The sequence below is a fragment of the Danio rerio genome, chromosome 4 (genome assembly GCF_049306965.1).
Source record: "Danio rerio strain Tuebingen ecotype United States chromosome 4, GRCz12tu, whole genome shotgun sequence".
NCBI classification, from domain to species: domain Eukaryota; kingdom Metazoa; phylum Chordata; class Actinopteri; order Cypriniformes; family Danionidae; genus Danio; species Danio rerio.
In genome coordinates, this window is record NC_133179.1 from 6219868 (window position 1) to 6245067 (window position 25200).

Genomic DNA, 25200 nt, shown 5'->3' on the forward strand with positions numbered 1-25200 from the left:
AGGGTGACACGATAGCTCAGTGGTTAGCACTGTCGCCTCACAGCAATAAGGTCACTGGTTTGAGTCCTGGCTGGGTCAGTTGGCATTTCTGTGTAGAGTTTTGCGTGGGTTTCCTCTTGGTGCTCTGGTTTCCCCCACAGTTTCAAAACATGTGCTATAGGTGAATTGGATGAACTAAATTGTCCGTAGTGTATGTGTGTGAATGAGTTTGTATGGGTGTTCCCCAGTACTGGGTTGCAGCTGGAAAGGCATCCACTGCGTAAAACATATACTGGATAAGTTAGCGGTTCATTCCGCTGTGGTGACCCCTGATGAATAAAGGAACTAAGCCGAAAGAAAATGAATGAATGAACAATTATATGGAAATTATAATTATGTAACAGTTACATATAATTAAAATAGATATTCTCTATCTCTAACTCTATATTAGATTTAAATATTCTATTCATTTTATCGTTTTTATCCTCCTTGCACTGGCTCCCTGTTAAGTTTCGTATTGAATTTAAAATATTGCTTATTACCTATGAAGCTTTAAATAATCTCCTGTTTATCTAACCAAGCTCCTGTCTCGCCACAATCCAACACGCTCTGTAAGATCTCAAAACTCAGGGCTTCTGGTAGTACCTAGAATAGCAAAGTAAAGTAAAGGAGGTCGAGCCTTCACATTTATGGCTCCCAAATTCTGGAATAGCCTTCCTGACAATATCCGAGGCTCAGACATACTCTCCCAATTCAAAACTAGATTAAAGATCTATCTTTTTAGCAAAGCATACACTCAGGGCATCACTTAGCAGTATGATACATGAATGTGCTCCACGCAGGTTTTTACATCTTGTTTACATACACTATGAACAGCAGCTACGCTAACTATTCTCTTCATTCTGTATTTCCACCTGGCGATACTCATCTCAAGGCTTTCAGACTATGCAGCGCCACAGATTCGATCCAAGACCAGAAATGATCCCAAGGTTTCCATAATCCTGGACCAGGCCGTATCCTGAGCAGCTGCTGTGTTGGTCATGGAGGAGTGGAGAGCATGAGACTGATTCCTGTGATGCTCCAGCGACAGACGAGTCTTCGCTGAGATCCAGCATTCTAGACTGCAGCTCTGCACAAGAAGTTTGAGCAGTGGAGAAATAGTCGTGCCCAACTGAGTGTGGTGTCTCTCGAGGTTGTTTTAACCTTTACTTTTGCCAATTGGTGAAGTTTTTTCCTTGTCGCTGTCGCCACTGGCTTGCACGGTTCGGGATCTGTAGAGCTACGCATCGATGGATTTTGCTCTTCGGTGTTTGGACTCTCAGCAGTGATTATTAAACCACACTGAACTGAGCTAAACTGAACAACTTAAACACTGAAAACTGAACTGACACTGTTTCAGTTTACTATGATCTACTATGTGAAGCTGCTTTGACACAATGTACATTGTAAAAGCGCTATAGAAATAAAGGTGAATTGAGCTAAATTATGATTAAATCTGATCGATTCATTTATTTAATTAGATTCACTCCAAGCATACAATCATCCAAAGGACTTTTACTTGAATATTGTCAGCCCTGGATGTGTTTTTGGGGTTCACTTTCAGCTGCGTAAACATGTTCAGAAAAAAGACGCGGCAGATGTTGCAACTTTGTTTTGATTTCAGCAGGAATGGCTTCTTACATGCCTCTGCAGAGTCATTAAAACAAAACTCATTTCCCTCAACACACACACACACACACACAATGTACAAAAGTAGACGAAAAACACAGCAAGGGGTCTTTTATGGTTTGAAAGAAACTGACAGCCAGATAGAGAGAGAGAGAGAGAAAGTTTGTGGGCCCCTTGCCAATAACTGTTTACTGTTGAGCTTTGGGTTTGACCCCTCACACACACACTCAAACCAACACTATGAAAGAGCTTTCAGTAATCTGCACGGTTGACTTAAAAGCATTAGCGCTGAAATACTCTATGCATTCCCTTTAAGTTGTGCACGTAAAGTTGATGTTGAGAAGAAACATGAACTCCGCAGCTGCTTCAACAACAAGAGGAGGTCCTCATGGTGGATTCCTGCGTCCCGCTGTGCACACTGGAGCTAAACACATACAGCGCACAATGACACATGGCTTTCCCCCATCTAAAAGGCTTTAATTGCGTGTGTTGATGAATCTGGAGAAGACTGCTGGCTTTGTTCCTTGCCTGAGCTCTGAACTGGACGGTGCTCTGGTTTCCAGTTTCCAGGGATACTCTACATGGGGAAAAAAGGAGCAAAACAAGCAGCATAAAGAGCAGGAGGGGAAAATCATAGCGCTTTCTGATTAAACTGACTGGTGAGTAGAGGAACAAAAAAGATTGATATAGGTTTTATATTTGTGCTTTAAGGGATAGTTCACCCAAAAATGAATATTATGTCATTTACTCACACTGCTGTTGTCACAAACCTTGTTTCAGTAATACTGTAAAATGAAGGTCTATCAGTTAATATATTTACTAATATGAGCAAACAATTAGTAAGACATTTATTATAGTATTAATTCATCTTTGTTAACATTAGCATTCATATTAACTCATGGTTAGGCCCACACGGAATCTGCGCGCGAAGAATTACGCAGATTTTCCGCAGATTCCTGCAGATTTTTAGCCCATCATTAATTCTGTTTATTTACTTGAGTAAATGTGTAAATCTAAATTTATTCAGTTTTTATTCAGTAATTTATTACTTTTTATTTCATATATTAAGGTTTTAGTTATGATACACTGAAAATTGTATCATAAAATTATTCAGAGATAATTCCTTGGATTTAATTAATTTTTTACTTTAAGTGGTTATACACAATTTATTTGTGTTGAATTTAAACAAACAAATTAAGTTGAACATTATTAAACTTAATTTGTTTGTTTAAATTCAACACAAATAAACTGTTTGCAACAGGTCTGCATGCAACACTTTTTTCAGTGTACTCCGCTGGATACTCCCAAAATAATTCAGCAGAAATCCGCAGATTTTTACCAAAATTCTCAGCAGAAACAGCAAAAAACGTCCGCAGATTCCATCTGGCCCTGTTTATGGTGCATTAACTAATGTTAACAAACACAACTTTGGATTTGAATTATACATTAGTTAATGTTGAACTATATTATTTATGCTTAGTTAAGGTAAGTAAATGCATCAACTATAACATTAAATAAGAGATTCCAAAGTGTTACCTTTGTTTCTTTTATTGAAGATGTTTTGAAGAAAGCTGAAAGCCATTGACTTCTCCATTTGTTTTTTTCTCTCTCAGTGGAAGTAAATGGTTAATGGTTTCCAGCTTTCTTTAAAATATCTTCTTTTAGGTTCAGCAGAAACAAGAAACTATTATAATGTTTGAGTAAACTTTGAGTACATTTTAATATTGGGTGAACTGTCCCTTTAAATGCAGGTTTTTATGTGCAGTTGAATTGTTTATCATGCAATGCCTCTCAGAGTTTATGATTGGTATAACTGAATATGCAGTCACTTTAAATGATTTATGTCTTGTTCGTTTATGATTTCCTATAGCTATCAATATTCTCAGGACATTTGGCTAATGTTCTGACAAGTTTTACAAACGTTCTTCTAGTTTCATTAACAGAACGTTCACTCAAGCTCTGCAATATTTTTTTATATAACACTTTAGCATATGTCTTAGCATTTTTTAAATCTTTTTTATTCTTAAACATTTCAGTTTGATGTTTAATTTTGTTCAGAACACATTCGAAAGTAAAAATCCTTTAAAATCTTCATGGAATGTTGTCAATAAAAGTCTATGTAAGAATTTTCATCATGTATTAACTGCTTTTTTATTGCCAATGCATAAAAAGCCTCTAATAAAACAAAAGAAACCAAAACAAGACCCTATAAGACTAAAAGACTGCACCGATTTTAATGTGAAAGAAGTTTTAAAGCTTCTTTTCCATAAACAAATGCATATAATGTTCAGGATAATGCTGTTTTTTTCATGCTGAAAAAAAACCCTCATAACATTTGTAACAGATTTAATGCTTATGACGTACGGGTAAATGAAAACAAGAGCGGTCTGGATGCAGACCTGGTGCAGTTGCAATCTGAGCTACATCCAATGCCCCTCACAGAGACGTCACTATTTCCACTGCATCGTGTCTGACATTGCATCACTGAGATATGCAGTCTCGGCTTGCATCATCAAGACTGCATCCAGTCAGAAGAAAAGAACAGAAACAGAAGAAGAAAAAAATCTGACTCATAAAGGTTTAAAACCACACGAGGGGCTTCATTTTTGGGTTTTTCAACTTTTCAGCATTTGTTTTTATGTTTGTTTAAAGAGCATTCAGATTTTTTGTTTGCTCAAAGTTCAGTTCAATTCAATTCAAGTTTATTTGCACAGCGCTTTTACAATAATTACTGTTTCAAAACAGAGTTGCAAAATGAATATTATTGCATTACAATCAAATTCAGAAAAGTGAAGGTTATTAGTTGCACTAACTTTTTTAGTTAATACTAACTTTAATTATCAAGTAACTAATAGCTTTTAACAGTTAAAGGAATTATATATAAACATAGTTAATCTCCAGTTGTATAGTATATAGGTGATATCTATGTGTGCATGTTCAATGAAGTGTAAGAAGCTCATCTATTGTATTTTAATGCATCTTGAAGATCTGAATTGGCCAGCGAGAGATGGAGGTCTCTAGAAGAGCGGCTAACACTGATAAAGTGTGCACTGATGGTGGAAGTGAGAAAGCTGTGAAAGATGATGCGGTTCACCTGAGGAGGAGGATCGGCCTGCTGCCAGCCATCTCCTTCATCATCGGCACTGTGGTGGGCAGCGGCATCTTCATCGCACCCAAAGGTGTCCTGATGAACTCGGGCAGTGTGGGACTGTCCCTGCTGGTCTGGGCTCTGTGTGGTGTCCTCTCCACTTGCGGTGAGGAGCATTCAGTTCAGCTGCTGCTGAAGAAACACTAAAAGAAACACCAGATTAATCAATCAATCAATCATTTTCCTTTGAGTTACTCCCTTATTTATCAGGAATGAACCGCCAACTTATCCAGCATATCTTTCACACGCCGTATGCCCTTACAGCTGCAACCCAGTACTAGGAAACACCCGTACACTCTCGGATTCACACAAGCATTCATACACTATGGCATATTTTGTATAGCGCATGTCTTTGGACTGTGTAAAAAACCGGAGCACCCACGGAAAACCTACGCCAACACGAGGAGAACATGCAAAGTCCACACAGAAATGCCAACTGACCCAGCTGGGACTCAAATCAGCAACCTTCTTGCTGTTAGGCAACAGTGCTAACCACTAAGCCACCGTGCCACACCAAATCATTCATTCATTCATTTTCTTGTCGGCTTAGTCCCTTTATTAATCTGGGGTTGCCACAGCGGAATGAACCGCCAACTTATCCAGCAAGTTTTTACGCAGCGGATGCCCTTCCAGCCGCAACCCATCTCTGGGAAACATCCACACACACATTCACAAACACACTCATACACTACGGACAATTTAGCCTACCCAATTCACCTGTACCGCATGTCTTTGGACTGTGGGGGAAACTGGAGCACCCGGAGGAAACCCACGCGAAGACAGGGAGAACATGCAAACTCCACACAGAAACACCAACTGAGCCAAGGTTTGAACCCCACACCAAATCATCATATAAAAAATATTTTGGAAGAATTATATAACTTGGAACACTGAATATAAAGTTCATACATACATTCATGTACAATTCCTACTGAAGTGTTGATCAAAATGAAGCAACCTTGGTGAAAAATCTTTTAAAGACATGACGAAATCTTACACTGTAAAACATTTCCAGATATACTCAAAAGCCAACCTTTGTTTAAGCTTATAGTCAATAGATTACTTTAGGTTACATTTTTAGACAAGTATAAACTGGAGTTCAAAATCCAAAACCTGGTCTAAACGATAAGCTTTTAAGTGATACTGTAGTTAGACCATTTACTCACCCTCATGCATCCAAACCTGTCATAGTTTCTTATTTCACTCGAACACAAAACAAGATATTTAAAGTCTGTTAATAACTGACTGAATAATGATGATTTGTTCGCAGTTTTAATTGTTTTTTACATTCTCTTCAGGAGCTTTGTGTTACGCTGAGCTGGGTACGAGCTTTACTAAATCAGGTGGGCATTACACATACCTGCTGGAGACTCTTGGTCCGCTGCCTGCCTTCCTGCGACTGTGGACTGAGTACATATTTATTAGGTGTGTTTGTGTGTCCTTTCTTTGCTTATTGTGATTCCTACTTGTTAGAACAACATACTTCAACGGTGGATTGATTACATTAGGAATTGGAAACATTTTTGCATTTCAACTATTCAATTTTAATAAAATGTTATGTTTAAACTGGCAGGACGGGGGCTCAGTGGTTAGCACTGTCGCCTCACAGCAAGATGGTTGTTGGTTTGAGCCCCATCTGGGCTATTTGGCATTTCTGTGTGGAGTTTGCATGTTCTCCCCGTGTTGGTGTGGATGTCCTCTGAGTGCTTCGGTTTCCCCCACAGTCCATACATATGCGCTATAGGGGAATTGGCCGTAGTGTATGAGTGCGAGTGGATGAGAGTGTATGGATGTTTCCCAGTGTTGGGTTGCGGTCGAAAGGGCATCCGCTGCGTAAAAATATCCTGGAATTGTCAGCAGTTCATTCTGCTGTGGCGACCTCTTAAATAAACCCAAAGGAAAATGAATGAATAAATGTTTAAACATGCAAATGGAGCATGTTGTGTTAAATATGAATCCATTTTAGCCCAAAAATCTGAACAATGGATGGAGTCAAGTTGCTTTTTTCTACAGTGGAAATATCAGGATTCAAAAAAATAATGCAAACATCCAAAAACTATTTTAATTTAGAATAAAATAATGTATATAATCTGCCATTATATATAAACGACACAATCTCACGGCAATTCGTAACATTTTCATTTAGTGGCTAATTCGTATGAATTCGTCCGATCTAATTCGTACAATTTAGTACGATTTGCTTATCCCCCAATGACGGTTGGGGTTAGGGGTGGGGTCAGGTGCCACGCCTCCTTTTTAAAATCGTATCATTTCGTACGACTGAACTCGTACGAATTTGTACGAATTAGCCACTAAACTGGCAAAACGTAAAATACTTACGTTTTCTCGTGAGATCAGGTTGATATAAACATTTTAAAATTTATTTTTGAGAAATGCACCAAAGAAGTATATTGTAACCAAAATCTGCAAAACACAAACTGATGAAGTGTGACAAAAAAAACATCAAAAAAATGATTCGTTGGATTTACTACATTTATTTAGGGTAAGTGGTTGCAAACAATTTATATGGGCTGAATTTAAACAAACATATTAATTTCTGCACATTACTAAATTTTATTTGTTTGTTTAAATTCAGCCCATCTAAATTTTCATTTTTGAAATTTTTTTTTTTCACTGAACTTAAAAGGGTATTTAAAAAGTTTTCTTTCCATTAGACATTAAAACCTCTTAATTAAAAGCGGAGAAATTGACGAGTGCAGTGTTTTCTCACTTGTAATTAATTGTCATTTCAGACCTGCAGTGGCCTCGTACGTGTCTCTGGCTTTCGGCCGTTACGTGGTGGAGCCATTTTTCATGCCGTGTGTCGCTCCGACAGTTTTAGTCAAAATGGTCAGCATGCTGGGAGTCAGTGAGTGACGTTTCTACATAATTCATTTCTAGTTCACAGTCAAATAAATCTTGAAGTGGTGTTAAAACTGTATATTCTTCCTAGCATTTGTGGTGGCGGTGAACTGCTGGAGTGTGTCTTTAGCTGCTCGTACGCAGGTCTCGCTGACCTTCATCAAGATGTTTGCTCTGGTTCTGATCATCATCCCGGGAATCATGGCTCTGGCCAACGGTCGGAATCACACACTGCATTAGGCTACATTACATACAGCTAGGGGTGGACTGGCCATAGGGAGCACCGGGACATTTCCCAGTGGCCTGATGGTCAACTTACCGATCCATACCCATAGCATAAATGTGTATCTATTGAGTACATCACAATTTAATGATGACAAATGGGATTTGGGGTCAAACTAGAATTCACTAATGATCCGTTTAATTAAAAACATTGATTTGATACATTAAATTAATTTTAATTAAAATGTTTAATTTAAAAAATAAAAAATTTTTTTGGCATTTGTAAAACATTTCCAAGGTTTGGTTCCCATAAATAAAAAATTGCACATTGAAATGAATCCAAATGCGAGAACAGAGGTGGGAAATTTTATTTCTGCTTTCAGGGAACACCAAAAACTTCCAGAATGCCTTTGAATCTGATTCTGTATCTCTGACTAAACTACCCCTCGCCTTTTACTCAGGTCTTTATGCATACGGTGGATGGTGAGTATCATCACATTCAAATATATCGAAAAATCTAAATCAAAGGACTAAAATAAATGACGTGTTTGTTTTTGCTTGCAGGTTTTATTTAAATTTTATAACCGAAGAGGTAATTAACCCCAACAGGTAATCAGTCCTCTATGCTGTACAATATTGTTATCTTCTTTAAATATTTGTCATTATTTTTATATTTCATATATTGTTCTCAGGACCGTCCCATTGGCCATCATTTTCTCAATGGTGACTGTTACTGTGTTCTATGTGCTGGTCAATGTGGCTTATTACACAATGATGACCGCAAATGAGTTGCTGGTATCAGATGCAGTGGCAGTGGTGAGTACTGCTGGATTGCACTTTAAATAGGTTTAATTTGAGAATAAATATCATGATTTTGCTGTCTTTAATGCATCGCAGACATTTGCAAACCGGGCACTTCAAGGTGTCGCTCCTGCAATACCTGTATTAGTGGCTCTTTCCTGCCTTGGAGCTCTAAATGGAGGGTTTTTTGGCTCACCAAGGTGGGATTTAAGAGATCTAAATTGGTTTGTAATAACTCTGACAGGTTAAAAGTGATGTTTTTATGACTCTGTTCATGCAGGATGTTGTTTGTGGGAGCCAGAGAGGGTCATTTACCGGCGATCTTCTCCATGATCCATATTCGCAGACAAACACCACTGCCAGCCGTGCTGTTTCTGGTACAATCTAATAACGTCTATTCTTTTAGATGCATGAATTATATTCTTATACGTTTTATATAATTGAATTCTTATTTTTTTTAACTTATGAATTTATTTATACATTATTCTAACCTTTTAATTATGTATTTTAGGTAGTATTTAGACAAAATGCTAGTGACATTTTCCAAAATCATTATTTATCAAGCTCCCTCTTTCACCTCAGTATCCTCTGGTGATCGTGATGATGGCGAGAGGAGAAATCTTCCAGCTCATCAACTTTGCCTCTTTCTCCCGTTGGCTCTTCATTGCGCTGGCGACTTTAGGGTTGATCATCCACCGCTACAGATTTCCAGAACATCCCAGACCTTTCAAGGTTTAATTAAAAGCAATGATCCAATTACTGATAACCTATACATGTCATAAATGAGTTAATTAAACTTTGTGTTGACTGTGTTCAGGTCCCTATAGCAGTGGCGGTGGTCTTTACCATAGTATGTTTCTTCATTGTTGGCCTGTCCTTGTATTCGGACCCCTGGAACACCGGCGGCAGCTGCGCCCTCACAATCTCTGGAGTCCCGGTGTATTACCTGACAGTCAAGAAGTCATGCATACCTGAACGCTGGAAAAAAGCCTTCAGTGAGTGATGCGCACAAGGTAAACTTTAAGAACAAGAAGAGCAGAATACTGACCTCCATCTCATTGTGTGCAGATTATGTCAGTGAAAAGCTGCAGATTCTCCTGGAAGTGGCGCAGCAGGAAGTTCAGACCTACTGATCGACCAAACATGATACCAAACAACCGCAAAAGGCATCAAGCTTTTACATTTTATTGGTGCTTGTTAGTTTGTGCAATGGTTTATAACATTGGGAAGATGAAAAAACTAATTTTGAGAATCCAAAAGCATCATTGTAATGAAGTCTGTTAGAATACAGTTAGCATGCCTGTAAAAACGCTGAGCTCCACACAATTCCTATGTTTCACAACACAAATCGATTAAAGGACATCTATTTTACCACTTTTACAAGACGTAAGATAAGACTTTGGCGTCTCCACAATGTGTCTGTAAAGATTCAGCTCAAAATACCCATCAGATTATTTATTATAGCCTCCAGATTATGCCCATTTTGGTGTCTTGAGTATAGATGTTTTTGTAGCCCGGTGGCTTTAAATGCAAATGAGCTGCTTCTCTCTGCCCACCGCTCGCACATGCATATCTGGTTCTCCTGTGTTACATCAGATAAACAGCAGTCAAAGACAGACACTGATGAAGCTGAAACAGCTCAGAGTCAAAAATGAAAAAGTTTATTTCACGTGTTTGTGGTGGAGTTTAATCAAGCCTTTCTGAAATGATGAGTCCCACACAAATGTCTTTGCTGACAACACACACACACAAAATAGTGCTTACTGACACCATGCTTATTTGCAAAATAATATTCTGTGGACCTGTGTATACGTAATATTATAGAAACATGGCACCTGTCAATCAATTTGGTGGACGGGGAAAACTGCACTGCTTCATCACGTTGCGGCCTCCAAATCACCGGGCTTTGGCTCCTATTTTAACATCAGCAAATTTTTAAAAAAGAGACTTCTCGTGTTTATATCACTCCAATATGACTGGATACACTATACAAACAGCTTACAAAAGTTGGTTTACATCCGAGTTGCCCTTTGAATTACCTTAATTGTTTTTTGCAAATTTAAGTGGATTGAACATAAAACAATTAAGTTGGCTTCCAAAAACCTCAAGAATTGTGTTGATTTGGCTCATTTTAAATAAGCAGTTTGAACAACAAGCAAAAATCATTGTTTGGGTGTATAATTAATAAGTTATGGAAAACTTTGTTTTGCTTATTTTTTAAATATTTGTTACCCTGAACCACAAAAACAGTCATGAGGGTAAATTTTAGAAAATTACGATTTTAAATGATCTGAATATATAAGCTGGAGTATGATGAGTTAGGATGGGACAATATTCGGCTGACAGAACTAGTTGCAGACACAAGTTGGAAACCTGGAAGCTGATGCTATTGTAAAATAATCAACATTTTATTCAAAGTAGGGCTGGGCAAATATGTTGATATTTTTTACCCATATTTACAGCGATAATTATATATATTTCAATATAAGTTGTTAATGCTTCCACATTTATAAGTCTCTCAATAATGACTGAAGCCACAAAAATGAGAGGGTCCATTAAATGGTTTAACATTTTTGCCCAATAAATTTTCGTTGGCCAAAAATTGGGTACATCTCTAAAATCAACAAACTTTTAGATTCCCATTGTAGCACATTTCTGCTTTGTGATTGGCTCTTAGATCAGTATAGAGTAATAAAGTCCAGAGCTTATCATTGTTATTGATATGAATTCCATCAAGATTCGATATAATATCATTTATCAGCCCAGCCCTAAATAAAAGTCAGCAAAGATATGATCACTTCATGATGAACTTTATTAATACACATTTGTGAAATATTATAAAGTAAGTTCCTCCTTTATTCTAAAAAAAAATAAAATAAATAACCACAACACAGAGAAAAACCAAAATGTAAGCTTTGTTGGAAATGACGATTGAGTTCCTGGTTAAAGCCTGTTTTATTGCTGTGTAAATGCCAAGTAGACAACAAAGTTCATATTTCATGACGGTATTCAACAGTATTACAAAAAACACCCTGTTATTTCACGGGCAAAAGATTTGAAAGATCTGTAGAAATGTTATGCTGTTGAAAAACTGTCATACCAACACATATTGCATACAGAAAAGCTCTTAATGTACTGAAAAAGACGGATTTTTCTGTGCATGAATGTACTATTTTGGCATATAGTATTTCATTTCTAATGCTTATATGCAAGCAAGCCATCATATCATCCCACATCTGTCAAACATGTAGATCTGATATGTATATTTTTAAGACACCTTGCTGTATTTCTTTTGTACATTGGAATAATATAGAACATATGATGAATTAACATGTTAATGGTAGTATTTTAAGCAACAGTGAACTCTGTGCATGCTCACTGATCACTCTACATATTGAAATAAATGTTAAAAGTTGTCTTTCATGGCTCATCTTGGTCATATCCAACGTCCAGAGCGCTAAAATTGTTCTTAATAGCAAAAGGACATGAACGCAGAAAAGCAGCAGCAGAGAGGAGTCACTATTCCAACACTCTTTCAACCATAAAAAACACATTATGGGATGTTAAACAGTTCAATACACTCCAGATGGATGTCAATTTCTTGAACAGTATAAAAAAGTGCAAGACGTACACAACCAAATGAACTAGCAACCCTTAATTCTAATGCTGAGGATACACGGGGGAACTTTTTGAGCAATGTTGCTGGGAAACTTTGGGAAATATTGCCATAAATGGCCAACCAGGTGGGACAAGGGGCAAATATTTAGGTCAATAGGTTAAAGTTACAATATTGTTCCTCATTCTATAGCCAAGCAACATCTTTCTGCTAAAATTAAAAGTTGCCCCATGTATCATCACCATAGGAGAACCAATAGGTTTGTCTTACAGCCCCAAATCCTCTTAAAAATCTCTTTTACCATCAGTCTATCCAGCTAAACCAAGTGATAAGCCATGTTGAACTAGAAATACTGTATAATTGGGTAGTGTAAATAATCTGGTATATCCGTATGTCCTTTTACTTCCAAATACACACTCTCTCTCTTTCTCTCTAACAAACACACACTCATATTTATATATTACAACTTGTGCAAATTAATTCGCTCTAAGTACATTCGTCACTAACAGTTTCCCTCGCCAAATAAAGCGATCCTAAACATCCAAAACAGTAAAAGGCAGTGAAAAAGCAACAGATATCAGAAATACTTATATAAAATAGTAGAGATCGAAAGCAAGTAAATAGGAATCAAAGGCAGTGAAGAAAGTGTAAGCAGCTTGGAAAATTAAGTTACTTCAGTTCTGGGATAAACTGAGACCAGCTGATGTTTCCCATTCCGAGATCTTCATCCTCTAGGCCGGAGAAGCTGATATCTACTAGTATTTTGCTTAGGCTGTCGTTCATGGTGTCCAAAACTAAACCTTCGGTTAGCGATCGATTTGCAGCCCCGACTTGCAGCAACTCCCGAGAGCAGGCAGGAGCAGAGCGTTTGGGAGATGAGCGGGAGCAAGTGAGCAGCTCTCGAGGGGAGTTGAAAAGCGGGAGCTCTTTAAAGGGTGTGCTGGTGAAACTGAGAGAGGTGTGTTGATTTCGTTGTGGCGTGACATGTGGTCCGGTTGGCGTACGGATGGGACTGAAGTCTAGGACGCCTCCTTTCCCAACAGGCGTGATCCTCCAGGGCTCCAGGGTCACAGTGGGAAGCTTGCTGGGAGTGGATGAGGAAGGGTGGCTGCTCTTAATGGGCGTTTTAAAAGAGTATTCTCGATTCGGGCTGTCGAGTTCGGGTTTGGGGTCTGCCTCTCGAGTGTCCTGGAAGGTGGAGATGTCAGAGATTACGCCCGAGTCGAAGAGAGTGCTGTCGGGGTAGAGCAGGACGGGCTCTTCGGTGGCTGGGAGGACCAGGCGCTGTTTGCGTCGAGAGCTGCTGTTGTCTGTTCGTCTGCTTTTTGGGGGTGGAGCTTCAGATGAGGTCACAGGCTGAAACACAGGCTCCTCCTTTATCTCTTGAGATGCAGGTTTGCACAGCAACACTGAGCTCAAGTCGCTCTGAGAGACCTTCACAAAACACACAAGCGTCAAACTCATCTCAAGACTAAGAGGCCGCTCACACTAGAGCTGCACAATTAATCGTTAAAAGATCGCGATCTCATTTCGACCCCCTAGACGATCTTAATCCAGCATTTCTACAATTCTGCCAATCATATTTTCAAGTTCAGGAGAGAAGAAAAGGCGGCTGCACGAGTCTGTTTATTGTTTCACATACGTTGCTCAGTGACACTGACACCTCCAAATAATGTTGAATGAGTCACATACTGTATTTATAAGGTATAATTCACCTAAAAATGTAATTTTTGTCTTCATATAATGGTTTTCACGGCCGGGAAATTACACGTGACGTGAGCTGCTGGCCGTGAGCTGTTATCACAAAGAGGTGAAGAGAACCTGCATATGTTGCGAGTAACAGGTAATACAGTTGTAAATAATGTTCTGTTTGTGGCACAGAGTAATGGTTTGGGGGCCGCGCGAAGTATGAACAAGCACTTAGCCGTCAAAATGAAACCGAAAGTGTGCACATCATTTCAATGATCATATAGCATTTTAGAGTTATGATTACTTCAAGCATTTTATATGTTTTTTTTTCTTTCATAGCGAACCCACAGTTGTGCATGAAAATAAATGTTTAAAATGTCAGCATAACTACTCTAGCCTATATATTGTTGTTGAATGTAATCTGATAATGGCAAATGTCTGATTTTTTTATGACAGATTGCAAGCATATATCTCAAACATAATAATTCAACATCATAATTATTATAAGTAGAATAGAATTATCTATGAAAACCAGTAGACCACATAATATTATTATCGATGTTGTGCCATATGTTTGTTTTTACCATACCTTTATTTTACATATATAGAATTGTGAGAAAATCGAGATATTTATTTTAGGCAAAAAAAAATAAATAAATAAATAAAAATAAAAAAAAAAAAATATCGCACTTCTCATTTTAACCAGAATCATGGAGCTCTAGCTCACACAGAATGTTTGTCCCCTGCAACATGCTACTTTTCTATTGTTTTTTAATGTAAATATGTGTGTGATTGCTACTCTTGCGCCTCTCGAAGCGACACACATGTAATAATAAATAACTTGACAATGAATAAAAAAATAAATAAAGTCAGTCTGTCAACAAATTCCTTTTGTCTATTTCAAACAAATTACATGTATTATTTTGTTTCAAATTAATTTTTCATATATAGAGATAAAAAATTATTTTTGACAAAATGCTCATCACTTGCTTTGCCAGAATGAGTCATTTTCCTTCAACGATTTAGATGATGAGAACTGACATGAACCAGTTGAACAAATAAACATGTAGGCTTTACCTTTGGGGCGATGCGGACCCTCTTGCTGGAGCTGGGAGTGGAGGAGTTTTGAGTTTGTGGAGGAGTGGAGAGAGACACGGGACTGGAGGTGGGCAGGAACAGTGACTGACCCAGAGGAAGCTGGATGGGTACCAGGTACGAGTCAGTCCGAGGCAGTAGAGGCTTCATCTTCCTCTCTGAGAGCAAAAAGACCATCAGAAAACAGTCTCACACCATAACACTCTGTGATTTGACCAAACACTCACCTGTGCCACCCAATGCAGGTATGGCTTTCTTCAGCTCTGGAGCTCCTCTCTTCTGCTGCTACAGAAAACAAAGAGACTCTATTTATTTTTGTACACCATCTGACATTCACACTAACTGCGATGCCAATGCTGTCTGTCTTTTAGCTGATTAAAGGAACAAATCAAGAGATGATCTGAAGCTGACTGCATCCTTCTGTCTGTCCCTGAAATAAAATAACTGTAAGGAGGGAAGCTGCTGTCTGTCTTACACCCTGTGCTTCTGCCATGAGAAGAGGAATTAGCGTAGCTTACTTGATGGATAGCAACTTGTGGGATCTGAGGGCAAGTGGGGGTCAACGGGTCACCCAAAGGCTGTGGGATGAGCCGGGAAATAGGAGATGACCACATTTTACAAAACAGCACTGTGGGTTCATAATGAAGCCATTAGGTTATTTATATTAAGACTAAAGTAAGATATACACACCTTATAGACTTGGTCCAGAGTGAGACAGCGGTTTGCTTCTGGTCGAATCGTCCAATAGGAGATCTTGCCATCAGGAGATGTTTCTCGGATGAACATGTCATGCAGTGACAGATTATGGCGTATGGAATTCTGATAAAATAGTGAAACGTACATTGGTCATTTTACATTAGAAGGTTGAAGCTCTGTTGGCTTTCTACACTACCTTCCAACCAGGTTTGGCGACATCTCTGAAGTACGGAAAATGATCTTCGATCCAGTTGTAAATCTCCTTCAGGGTCATGTGTCTGTTATTCTTGCTGTTTATCGCAAATTGGATCATAGCCATGTAGGAGTACGGGGGTCTCTCAGAATGAGGGTCATTCTCCTTTTCTGGACCCTTGGACTGCTAAAGAAGAAAACAATATATTGATGAAAAAAAGGAGGGTAACAATACACAATCTATACATCACAAGATTTATGTAACAACTGAATCTAATGGAATATCAATAAAGAAAATATTCAAGAATAGACCATTTTATGGAGGAATGTAAACAATAACAGTGGTCCTAATGTATTTCCTGTCTTACATTTTTAATTTTCATAGCTTCTGAGAATCCAAAAAGGTCCACATATCGCTAAATAAAGTTATGATAGCTGCTTTAACACAAAAATAGGATTGAATTGTCTCTTGTTACAGTTATGAAATAGTTTTCATAACAAGCAGGAAATGTTTAAGGGCCAATGACAGGACCACATTTAAATTATTTACATAATGCATTGGTTGTTGATTGTATGTGTGCGTTAATCCACACAGATAAACAGATTTGTCATTTTACATCATGTGTGAACCAAGATCATCACTGGTGTATGAAACCTTTCCAAAATGTAAGAGGAAAAACTGTATTTTTATTAAACAAAATCCTTGCCATGTAAAAAAAAACACACTTAATCACTTGAGAATTCCTGCATATATCAACAGTCTGTGATTTTTATAATAAGACCCAATTCTTAGGGGAAAAAAGTGTATTTCGATTAAATATTATCCAAGCTGTTTTGTAATGGATGCAAAATTGTATTTTCAATAGAATCTACTTGTGGAGTGAAGTTTAATCCATGCCATTAAATTTTTTTTAACCTGTTGACTATCATTTGGGTTGTCTTTGTTGGGGCATTTTTCTGATCCAAGACCATCTGAGCTCATTTTTCCCAGCCATTGAATGTTGGTCAGACTGTCATCCAGCGGGAAGCACTCGGACTCCTTTTTCACTGAAAACAACATTTCAGAAAACACTTTTTAAAAACAAGATTTTTAAGTTACAGTTCACTTACAAAAATAAGATCATCAATCCACCACCTCTTCAAGTTTCTTCTGTTAAACAAAAAATAAGATATTTTGAAGAACAGGCAGTCATTTGCTAGTATTAGGCATGGGCCAATATAGGTTTCTGGTGGTGTGATAACCTTGCATAAAAATATCATGGTATCACTGTAAAATAATTTATTTTAAAATGTTTAATAAACAAAAATAATAAATAAAAAAAAATTATTTTAGGAAAGATTTGAAATATTTTGGAACAGTAAACATGTCAGGCTAAATAATTCAAATAAATCATTGACTTCTGCTGTTTTCATTAGTTTCAAAACCACAGATTTCTTTACAACACATAAAAAAATACATAAATAAAAACTTACATATATAATAGGAACGGTATAGCAGAAAATTTTAGCGGTTTTAAAACCTTCACTTTTCCAAAACCACAGTAAACCTTGAAACCGGTTATCATCCCATGCCTAGCTTGTACCATAGTATTTTCCCCCTAATTTGAATGTCAATGGATTCCAGTTTCCAACATTCTTCAAAATATCTTCTTTTGAGTTTATGAGAAAAAAAAGAAACTCACTTCAGGGTGAGTAAACTTTAATTTTTGGGTAACTCTCCTTATAAATTAAATCATAAAAATGTATTCTGTATTAAAGGCATAGTTCACACACACGTATGAAAACGCTGTCATCACTGACTTGTTTCAATCCTGTTGGACTTTTCATCTTCTGTTAAACACAAAAGTCTTGGAAACCTGTAACCACTGACTTACATAGTATTTGTTTTTCCTAATATGGCAGTCAATGTTTACAGGTTTTCAGCGTTCTTCAAAATATCTTCTTTAGTGTTCAACAGAAGAAAAACAAATGAAGGTTTGGAACAACTTGAGAAGCAGTACATTTTTATTTTGGGGTGAACTATCCCTTTAATTTGCTCTTTGTCACATAATAATAATAGTTTCTTACATTTATGTAGCATTTTTAAGACGCTCAAAAGTGCTTTACACATTGGGAGGAATCTCCTCATCTACCATATTGCTCCAGACCGCACACCAATAAACCAGCTGATTGGTGGAGATAACTCACCTTTCCCAAGCTCAGACCCAAGTTCTGTAGAAAAACACCCAAGGGTTTTGCTCTCCTCCAAACTGGTGTCTCCACTGAGCAGGATGAACTTGTTTCGCCCCTGAGGCCCACACTCCTTCCCCTTGGCCGTCAAGACACTGATGACACTCTGCAGATCGGCTGATTTCGGGATCACCACCACCTGTGTGTCCGGCATAGTAGGGTGGTCCATAACACGGATGCCATCAGGGAAGCTGCGAGCAGTGGACTGGGTCGAGGTGGTCTTACAGCGAGTCCCATCAGCTTCATCACACCCCAGATCAGATTCACTCTTCAGAAATGGCAGCTTCCTCCTCTTTAGGATGATGGGTCTCCTTGGGCTCTCCCTCATTGTTTGCTCACAGCAAATGGGCCTGTTTAAACACCTGTTTGATATAACATAAAACAGATCAAATGTAATGTTTACAAAATTTGTTAGAAAACATTGATTGTTCCAACTAAGCCAAGTTTCTCTTGAACTTTTATTTCCTTCACTTTCGTCAATTGGTGAAGTTTGTTCCTCGCCACTGGCTTGCTGGGTTTTGGTACTTGTGAAGCTACGCATTGATGGATTTGCTCTCCAAGTGTTTGGAGCAGAGAAGCAGAGAAATTTAAACCACACTAGGCATGGGCTTTGCCAGAGATGGGTTGCAGCTTGAAGGGCATCCGCTGCTTAAAAACGGGCTGGATAGGTTGGCGGTTCATTCCGCTGTGGCTACCCTGGATTAATAAAGGGACTAAGCCGAAAAGAAAATGAATGAATGAACTAGGCATGGGCCGATATAAGATTGTGACATGATAACCTTGGATAAAAATATCTTTATTTTTAAATGTCTGGGTAAAAACAGGGTTTCTGCAGGTTTCATCAAGTCAAATTTAAGACTTTTTATAACCATTTTCAATAAAATTTCAGACTATCACATGGCAAAACTCTAATAATTTTCTGTAATACCCGGTGTATTTTTTGATTTGCCCAATTAAAATTAAAATTCAGTTATTTCTTAGCCATATATTTTAAATAATGTGTCAAAACAAGCAAACTCTAGTTTTACATTTTTATTAGCATAACCCTTCTTTAAAAAAAGACCAGTTTTAAAAGCTATAATAAACTAAATTTATGCACAACATAAAATAAAATTTTTCAAAATGTAATTTGATTTCCTATTAAATATAGATAATAAAATATTTTTAAAATTCGGAGGTCTAAATCAAGGTTAATATTTATTTTAAGGGTAACTACACCTTAAACTTCTAGATTATTTCAAAATGCTATATATAAAAAAAACTGTATTTTTTGGTGTCATTTATTTAATCGACACTCACAATGGGATATTAATCTAAAAGACTTCTGAAAACCAGACCAAAACAAAATATTTTTCACAAATACAATGTAGCATAAACAATATTAAATTAAAGACAATCAGAATGTCTCGAAGTTTTAAAAGCTATAATAAACATTTATGCTCAACATAAATTTATGCATAAAAACTGAGAATTTTTAAACAAATGCTATTGTAAGGATGACAATTAAACCATACTGCTAAATAATTAATAAAAGTTAATTTTGTTAAACTTTTTTTTTTTTTAAGGATTTGTTGGTTGTACTGATTGGCTATCGCTTTAAATGGACAATTAGTGAAAATTATGACCTGTTTAAATGTATTTAAGACCCACAACAGCATATTTGAGTACATTTTTTAGGGCCTTAAATTTAGTTTTTGAAATTTAAGATATTTTAAGACCCAGCGGACACCCTGAAAAAACTAAAAACTTTTTTTCCCCTTTTGAACACAATATATTTTATTTTGAGAAACATTTAACATATTTTGAAGCAGTAAACATGTCAGGCTGCTCTCTTCGTTAGTTTCAAAAACACAGATTTCTTTACAATTTAAAGCAGCATCTTTGGATTTTTTTTTCTGCCGGTGATACTGTTGACCTAAAAAGCTGAAAAAAAAAATCTTACACATACCTTAGGAACAGTATAGCAGACAATGTTGGCGTTTTTTTAAAACCTTGACTTTTCCAAACAGCGGTATACCTTGAAAAGGGTTATCGTCCCATGCCTAAACCACTGAACTGAACTTCAACTCTGAAAACTGGACTGACACAGTTTAAATTTACTAGAACTTTTCTGTTGAGTTGCTTTGACACAATCTACATTGTAAAAGCACTATAGAAATAAAGATGAACTCAATAGTTCTTTTCTAAATACAGTATATTCAGGAACTGTTTATCTGCATGCTAACTATACATATTTACTGTCCACATTAACTTTATCTGATTGAAACATTAATAACATATTCCTTTTGTAAAGTTGTTTTGGAATAATAAAGCATATATACATAGAAAAAGCGTATAAAAATAAATAAATAAATAAATAAATAAATAAATATATATATATATATATATATATATATATATATATATATATATATATATATATATATATATATATATATATGAAAAAACTTATAATGTTAAATAAACAAGAATTGAGCTGTTGTTACTTACACTGGAAGCTTTGCAGAAGTGTAACAATGATAAACCACCCAAATAATAGCGTGAAAATATTAAATCAAGTGCTCGTATAGAAAATACACATTAATTATTGACATATATCAAATATTATCGCAAATAGCGGAGAATATACCGATTAAAAGATCTGTTTAACCGACGCTTCTGGCTAACGACTCCAAAATGACGTTTGTAGTTCTGAAAGATGAAATACCGTTATAAATTGATTACATTCAATTTGACGTCTTGTTATTATGAGGGTGATGACGATGACAGATCATTCAGAAACAAAAGGACATAACATTGCTCCAATTCAGGTCTGTAAAATAATATTTTGTTATTGCATAGACCTTCAATCGCGTTGTACGTCATAATATAACACTTAAATACATGTTATTGTCCTAATCATACATTTTATTATTAAAGTTAACGCGATCGTGCTTTATTATCTGACATGCGGCCTAGTTATTTGCATACCCACCCTGCTAACTTGCTATACACGTAAATTCCTGTTGTAATGCATTAAAATAAACCCATATCAAACAATACAAAGCGGATCAAACCTTCATATCATGTCAGCCGTGCAGACGGTGCTTTATTTGAGTTAATCAGGCAGTGTTGATTGCTAGAATGTATTTTGATAAAGGTAAATATAAGACTCGGGTCGCAGGATTCTTGTGAGCATTTGGTGAGATTTTGAATTTTGGCGCAGAGCGGTGCTGCGCTCTCACGTGATCACGTGGTGGCCAATGGCGAACACATATGGGCGGAGCCACCACAAGTAGTGCATTTCTGCAAGTAATGCACACTGCAGTAAATAATTTCCCTTTAGGGGGCGATCGGTGGCTCCTCTGACATACACATTATAATTTTTACAACTGAAACATTCAACATTAAGCAATACAAAGCTGCATCTAAATCTAAATAATAAACTTTCAGTTTAGCATTTTCTTATTCCCCCAACATTTGTATAAGTTACACAATTATTTACCTGGCCACACCATTAATTATTTATATTTATATGCAGGAATTTATGGATTCATTTACTCTTGTATTTATATATTTGCATATTTATTTATTATTTTATTTATGCAGTATTTTCTGCAAACATTTACTTATTTATTTATATATTTTATTTATAATTTAATTAACATATATTTGCAGGTTTATTTATTTATAATTTTGTTTATGCCGGAATTTATGGATTTATTTGCTCTTTTATTTATATATTTGCGTATTTATTAATTTTATTTATGCAGGAATTGATGAATTTATTTACTCATTTATTTATATATTTGCGTATTTATTTATTTATTTTTTTTGTTTTAGCAGATTTCGTCCTGCATACGTTAGTAACACGTATTAAAATAATATTATTGGTGGAAACACAACGAATAATATATCTATATTTACGTTTTAATTGTCATTTGGACCAATCCTATCTGACCAATCACATTAAAGCCGTGGTCGCAAAGCCCCGCCTCTTGTTTCATTACATGCTTATGCTAGCCAACATTCAATCACTTTTTCATTTCTAAAAAGGGGGATGAAAGTGCATGAATGAGGGATAAAATTCCAACAAACCTCGCCCAAACAGTCTTTCTCTGTTCACATTTTCATGGTCCAAAGGAAAAAAACAATGCAATTGAGAAGAAATACAAAGCAATGCGTGAGTATTAGCTGAAGTTTGCATTGTATGCCATGCATTTCCTTACGAGCGAACTTTCTGTGTTGTTAACATCTATGCTAACGTTACATCTTGTCAATTGATAACACATTTAAAGGGTAATCATGTTTGATAAGATGTTTATGAATGAGTGTTGACGTATTAGTGATTGAATGGGAATTAAAATAGTCAATCAGTATAACTTTTTATTAACTGTTTTTGCTTGGATGACACATCTCATTGCAATCTCAGACAATAGTAATGATTCTCTGGCTCGTGCTATCGTGTTTTTCTTCAATGCAGATTATTATGACTTCTAATGCCCCGCACTTCACACAAGAAGAGACTGCTGAACCCACTCAAATCTCAGCTGTTGTTCAAAGAGGCTCCCATCAATGGACCAAAGCATGAATATGGAGCACAACTACGAAGTGCCATCCATCCCAGGTCATTCATATCAGAGAAACAACAGCGGGGTGATGCACCGTGGGTATGTCCACATGTTGACTTTTTGTCTTTTTCAATAAAGCAGGCAGTTTACTTTCCTTTTACATGCTTTCTGCATATATATTTTTAATGATATATTATTTTATATATTTAGTTTCATGCAAATTAAAGGTATTGAGGAAAATTAGTTTTTTATATTGACACATTCAGACTTTTTCCTTGATAATATCATTTCAGAAAAGTATTGTTTGCAAATTCTAAATGGTAAGAAAGCCAAAGACTATCAAAGTACAACATTGTTCACAGTCAAATAAAGTGCTGATCTTGTTTTCAAGTCACTGACTTGCGATTTCAGATCAGTGTCGTGGTAAACAATACAGGGAGTATGTCACAAGTTGTCACTGAACCAATGGGGTATATGCTAAAGCATGCTAATAGGACTTTTAATTTGCCAGTAACCTGGGTTAAGCGCTTCCGGCGAATTGAATGCCAATGCAAAATCCGGTGCGTTTAAGGTCTGTTTTCTTTAAAAATCAGCGATCTCCACTAGCTGAGTGATATCCGATTTAAAGTGGGTCTCAGATTGTACAAGAAGCACTGCATTAAATTACATTTCCCCCGCCATATCTTTATAATATGAGCATTTATTTTACACCAGTATATTCAATGGAACTTCTGCGTTGGCCTGCCGATTCTGACGGTTGTGTGCGAGTAAACAGCTTTTTGTCTCGTTTTACGCTTGAGCAACTAAATAAATGCTAAAGTTAACTGAATGTATTTTAATGACATTACAACATCGATGCTGTGTAAGCAACCGTATAAAATGGTAAAAAGTTCACAATAACAGGTCACCGGAAGTGTATCAGCATGGGAACTGCACTAGCTTGGCATATACCCTATTAGTGAATATAAAAGCAACTTTACCTCAATATTAAAGGTCACTTTTTGACCCTTATTCACTGTTTACAGGTTTCTCCGCAGTTTAATTCACATGCAACCACAAGAGTTAGTCGGGGTGGTCGAGGGAAGAGGAATCACCAGGTGGCTACAAGAATCACCAACAAAGCATCGGCTTTGTGTTTACCACAGACTAGAAAAGCAAGTGTTAGCAGATTTACTCCCTTGTCATTTCAGGCAACCACAATACAAGGGCGTGAAAACCTTCATCATCAACAAACAAAGAAAAATACGGTTGTTTCTTCAGACAAACATCAAAAGGAGCTTCAAGAAACTCCAAGAAGATCAAAATATGCTCGGAAATGCACTGAAAAGAGGATGCTCACACGTGTTAAATCTGCCACCTCCAAGTATACAGAAGTTTCAAAGAGCCTAACATTTCACAATAATGGAAAGGGGTTGACTAATGCTTTAATTCAAACACCAAACACAAGCCTGGTTCCTGATCCGCCACATGTGGAGACTCCAGAAGTGCCAGATTGTTCCAGCACATCGCCATCCAATGTTCAACAACTTCTTTTCCCTCCAAGCCAGGCAAAAACTCCTCCACGAGCTGAAAACACAAGCGTCTTGGTGGAGGACACACCTGAGAAGGACTATGGGCTGAGGGTAACATGGAGACGGAGGAAAGGCCTGATGAAACTACTGATTGATAAAGGACAGCTTCTTTTGAAAGATGCAGAAGTGACCAATGAGTGGATTTAAATTAAGAAATGTTGTACACAAAAAAATCATGTCTTTTCTGTTGTCTTTTCATCACTGAGGTGGTAATATTTGGGAAATTACCTAATATATAAATGTAAATCACTTCAGAAGTGAATATTAAAGGGATAGTTCACCCAGAATTAAAATGTAAGCAGTCTTAAGTGGTTTAAAACCTTTATTAATTGTTTTTTTTTGTTGAACACAAGATGTTTTGAATAATATTGGGAACCGGTGGCCATTGACACATGGCAAGAAAAGTCAATGGAAAGCAATTTCCAATCTTTTGTTTGTGTGTTTAACAGAGGAAATGTACTTGGAACAAGTGAAGGATGAGTAAATGATGACAGAAATTCCTTTTTTTGTGTGAATTATCCCTTTAAAGATGCCATTTTAACTTCACCAGCCTTTATGAAATCGAAGCACCTTTGAATTATTGTGGGCATCAGTGAATTATGTACTTAAATACAAAATTTGCTTAAATATTTGTTGAAGTTTGCTTTATTCATTGGGTTTTTGTAGACATTCCTACATATCTTCAATATTTGTATATTATCATTTTTTGTATTAAGTAAAACAAAAAACGTTCATTATTAAATTACATAATAAAACTTATCAAATAAGTAACAAAGACAGAATATCACATAAAACATTTTTTTTAGTTTTGGTCACTACAATTTTTTAAAGTTTTATTTTATTTATTACTACATTTTTATTTTTACTAGTAGAAGTAACTTT

General features: G+C 36.6%; 3 protein-coding genes across 20 annotated transcripts; 2 read left to right on the forward strand and 1 right to left on the reverse strand.

Annotated features, from left to right (window-relative positions):
* The first annotated feature begins 1837 nt into the window (after positions 1-1837).
* On the forward strand, positions 1838-12098 carry si:ch73-352p4.8. The gene is made up of 13 exons (XM_692045.8): positions 1838-2306; positions 4634-4901; positions 6094-6220; positions 7549-7664; positions 7749-7874; positions 8263-8362; positions 8444-8488; positions 8572-8695; positions 8777-8880; positions 8961-9057; positions 9263-9412; positions 9498-9675; positions 9749-12098. The coding sequence occupies exons 2-13, from the start codon at positions 4655-4657 to the stop codon at positions 9811-9813; spliced, it is 1479 nt and encodes a 492-aa protein (XP_697137.2). The 5' UTR covers positions 1838-2306; positions 4634-4654; the 3' UTR covers positions 9814-12098.
* foxm1 (forkhead box M1) lies at positions 11617-21398 on the reverse strand. Of its 17 annotated transcripts, none has more exons than XM_021474973.3 (9): positions 21254-21398; positions 18156-18559; positions 16885-17015; positions 15973-16152; positions 15771-15899; positions 15599-15658; positions 15308-15365; positions 15063-15238; positions 11617-13730 (listed from the first exon to the last, which is right to left on the reverse strand). In XM_021474973.3, exons 2-9 carry the CDS (start codon positions 18523-18525, stop codon positions 12966-12968), a joined length of 1869 nt encoding a protein of 622 aa, XP_021330648.2. In that variant the 5' UTR covers positions 18526-18559; positions 21254-21398; the 3' UTR covers positions 11617-12965.
* On the forward strand, positions 20835-24945 carry rhno1 (RAD9-HUS1-RAD1 interacting nuclear orphan 1). 2 transcript variants are annotated; one of them, XM_073945490.1, is made up of 3 exons: positions 20835-21007; positions 22660-22846; positions 23773-24945. In XM_073945490.1, exons 2-3 carry the CDS (start codon positions 22676-22678, stop codon positions 24463-24465), a joined length of 864 nt encoding a protein of 287 aa, XP_073801591.1. In that variant the 5' UTR covers positions 20835-21007; positions 22660-22675; the 3' UTR covers positions 24466-24945.
* The last annotated feature ends 255 nt before the right edge of the window (positions 24946-25200 follow it).

Excerpts from the sequence above, each read along its gene's own strand:
- si:ch73-352p4.8 (XM_692045.8), top strand. The coding sequence starts at position 4,655 with ATGGAGGTCTCTAGAAGAGCGGCTAACACTGATAAAGTGTGCACTGAT. Across the intron at positions 4,902-6,093 it reads TGGTGTCCTCTCCACTTGCG|GAGCTTTGTGTTACGCTGAG; the intron begins GTGAGGAGCATT and ends CATTCTCTTCAG. Across the intron at positions 8,489-8,571 it reads GAGGTAATTAACCCCAACAG|GACCGTCCCATTGGCCATCA; the intron begins GTAATCAGTCCT and ends TATTGTTCTCAG.
- foxm1 (XM_073945813.1), bottom strand. The coding sequence starts at position 18,525 with ATGAGGGAGAGCCCAAGGAGACCCATCATCCTAAAGAGGAGGAAGCTG. Across the intron at positions 16,156-16,884 it reads ACCCAAATGATAGTCAACAG|CAGTCCAAGGGTCCAGAAAA; the intron begins GTTAAAAAAAAT and ends TTTCTTCTTTAG. Across the intron at positions 15,239-15,307 it reads ACCTGCATTGGGTGGCACAG|AGAGGAAGATGAAGCCTCTA; the intron begins GTGAGTGTTTGG and ends TTTTGCTCTCAG.
- rhno1 (XM_073945490.1), top strand. The coding sequence starts at position 22,676 with ATGCCCCGCACTTCACACAAGAAGAGACTGCTGAACCCACTCAAATCT. Across the intron at positions 22,847-23,772 it reads AGCGGGGTGATGCACCGTGG|GTTTCTCCGCAGTTTAATTC; the intron begins GTATGTCCACAT and ends CACTGTTTACAG.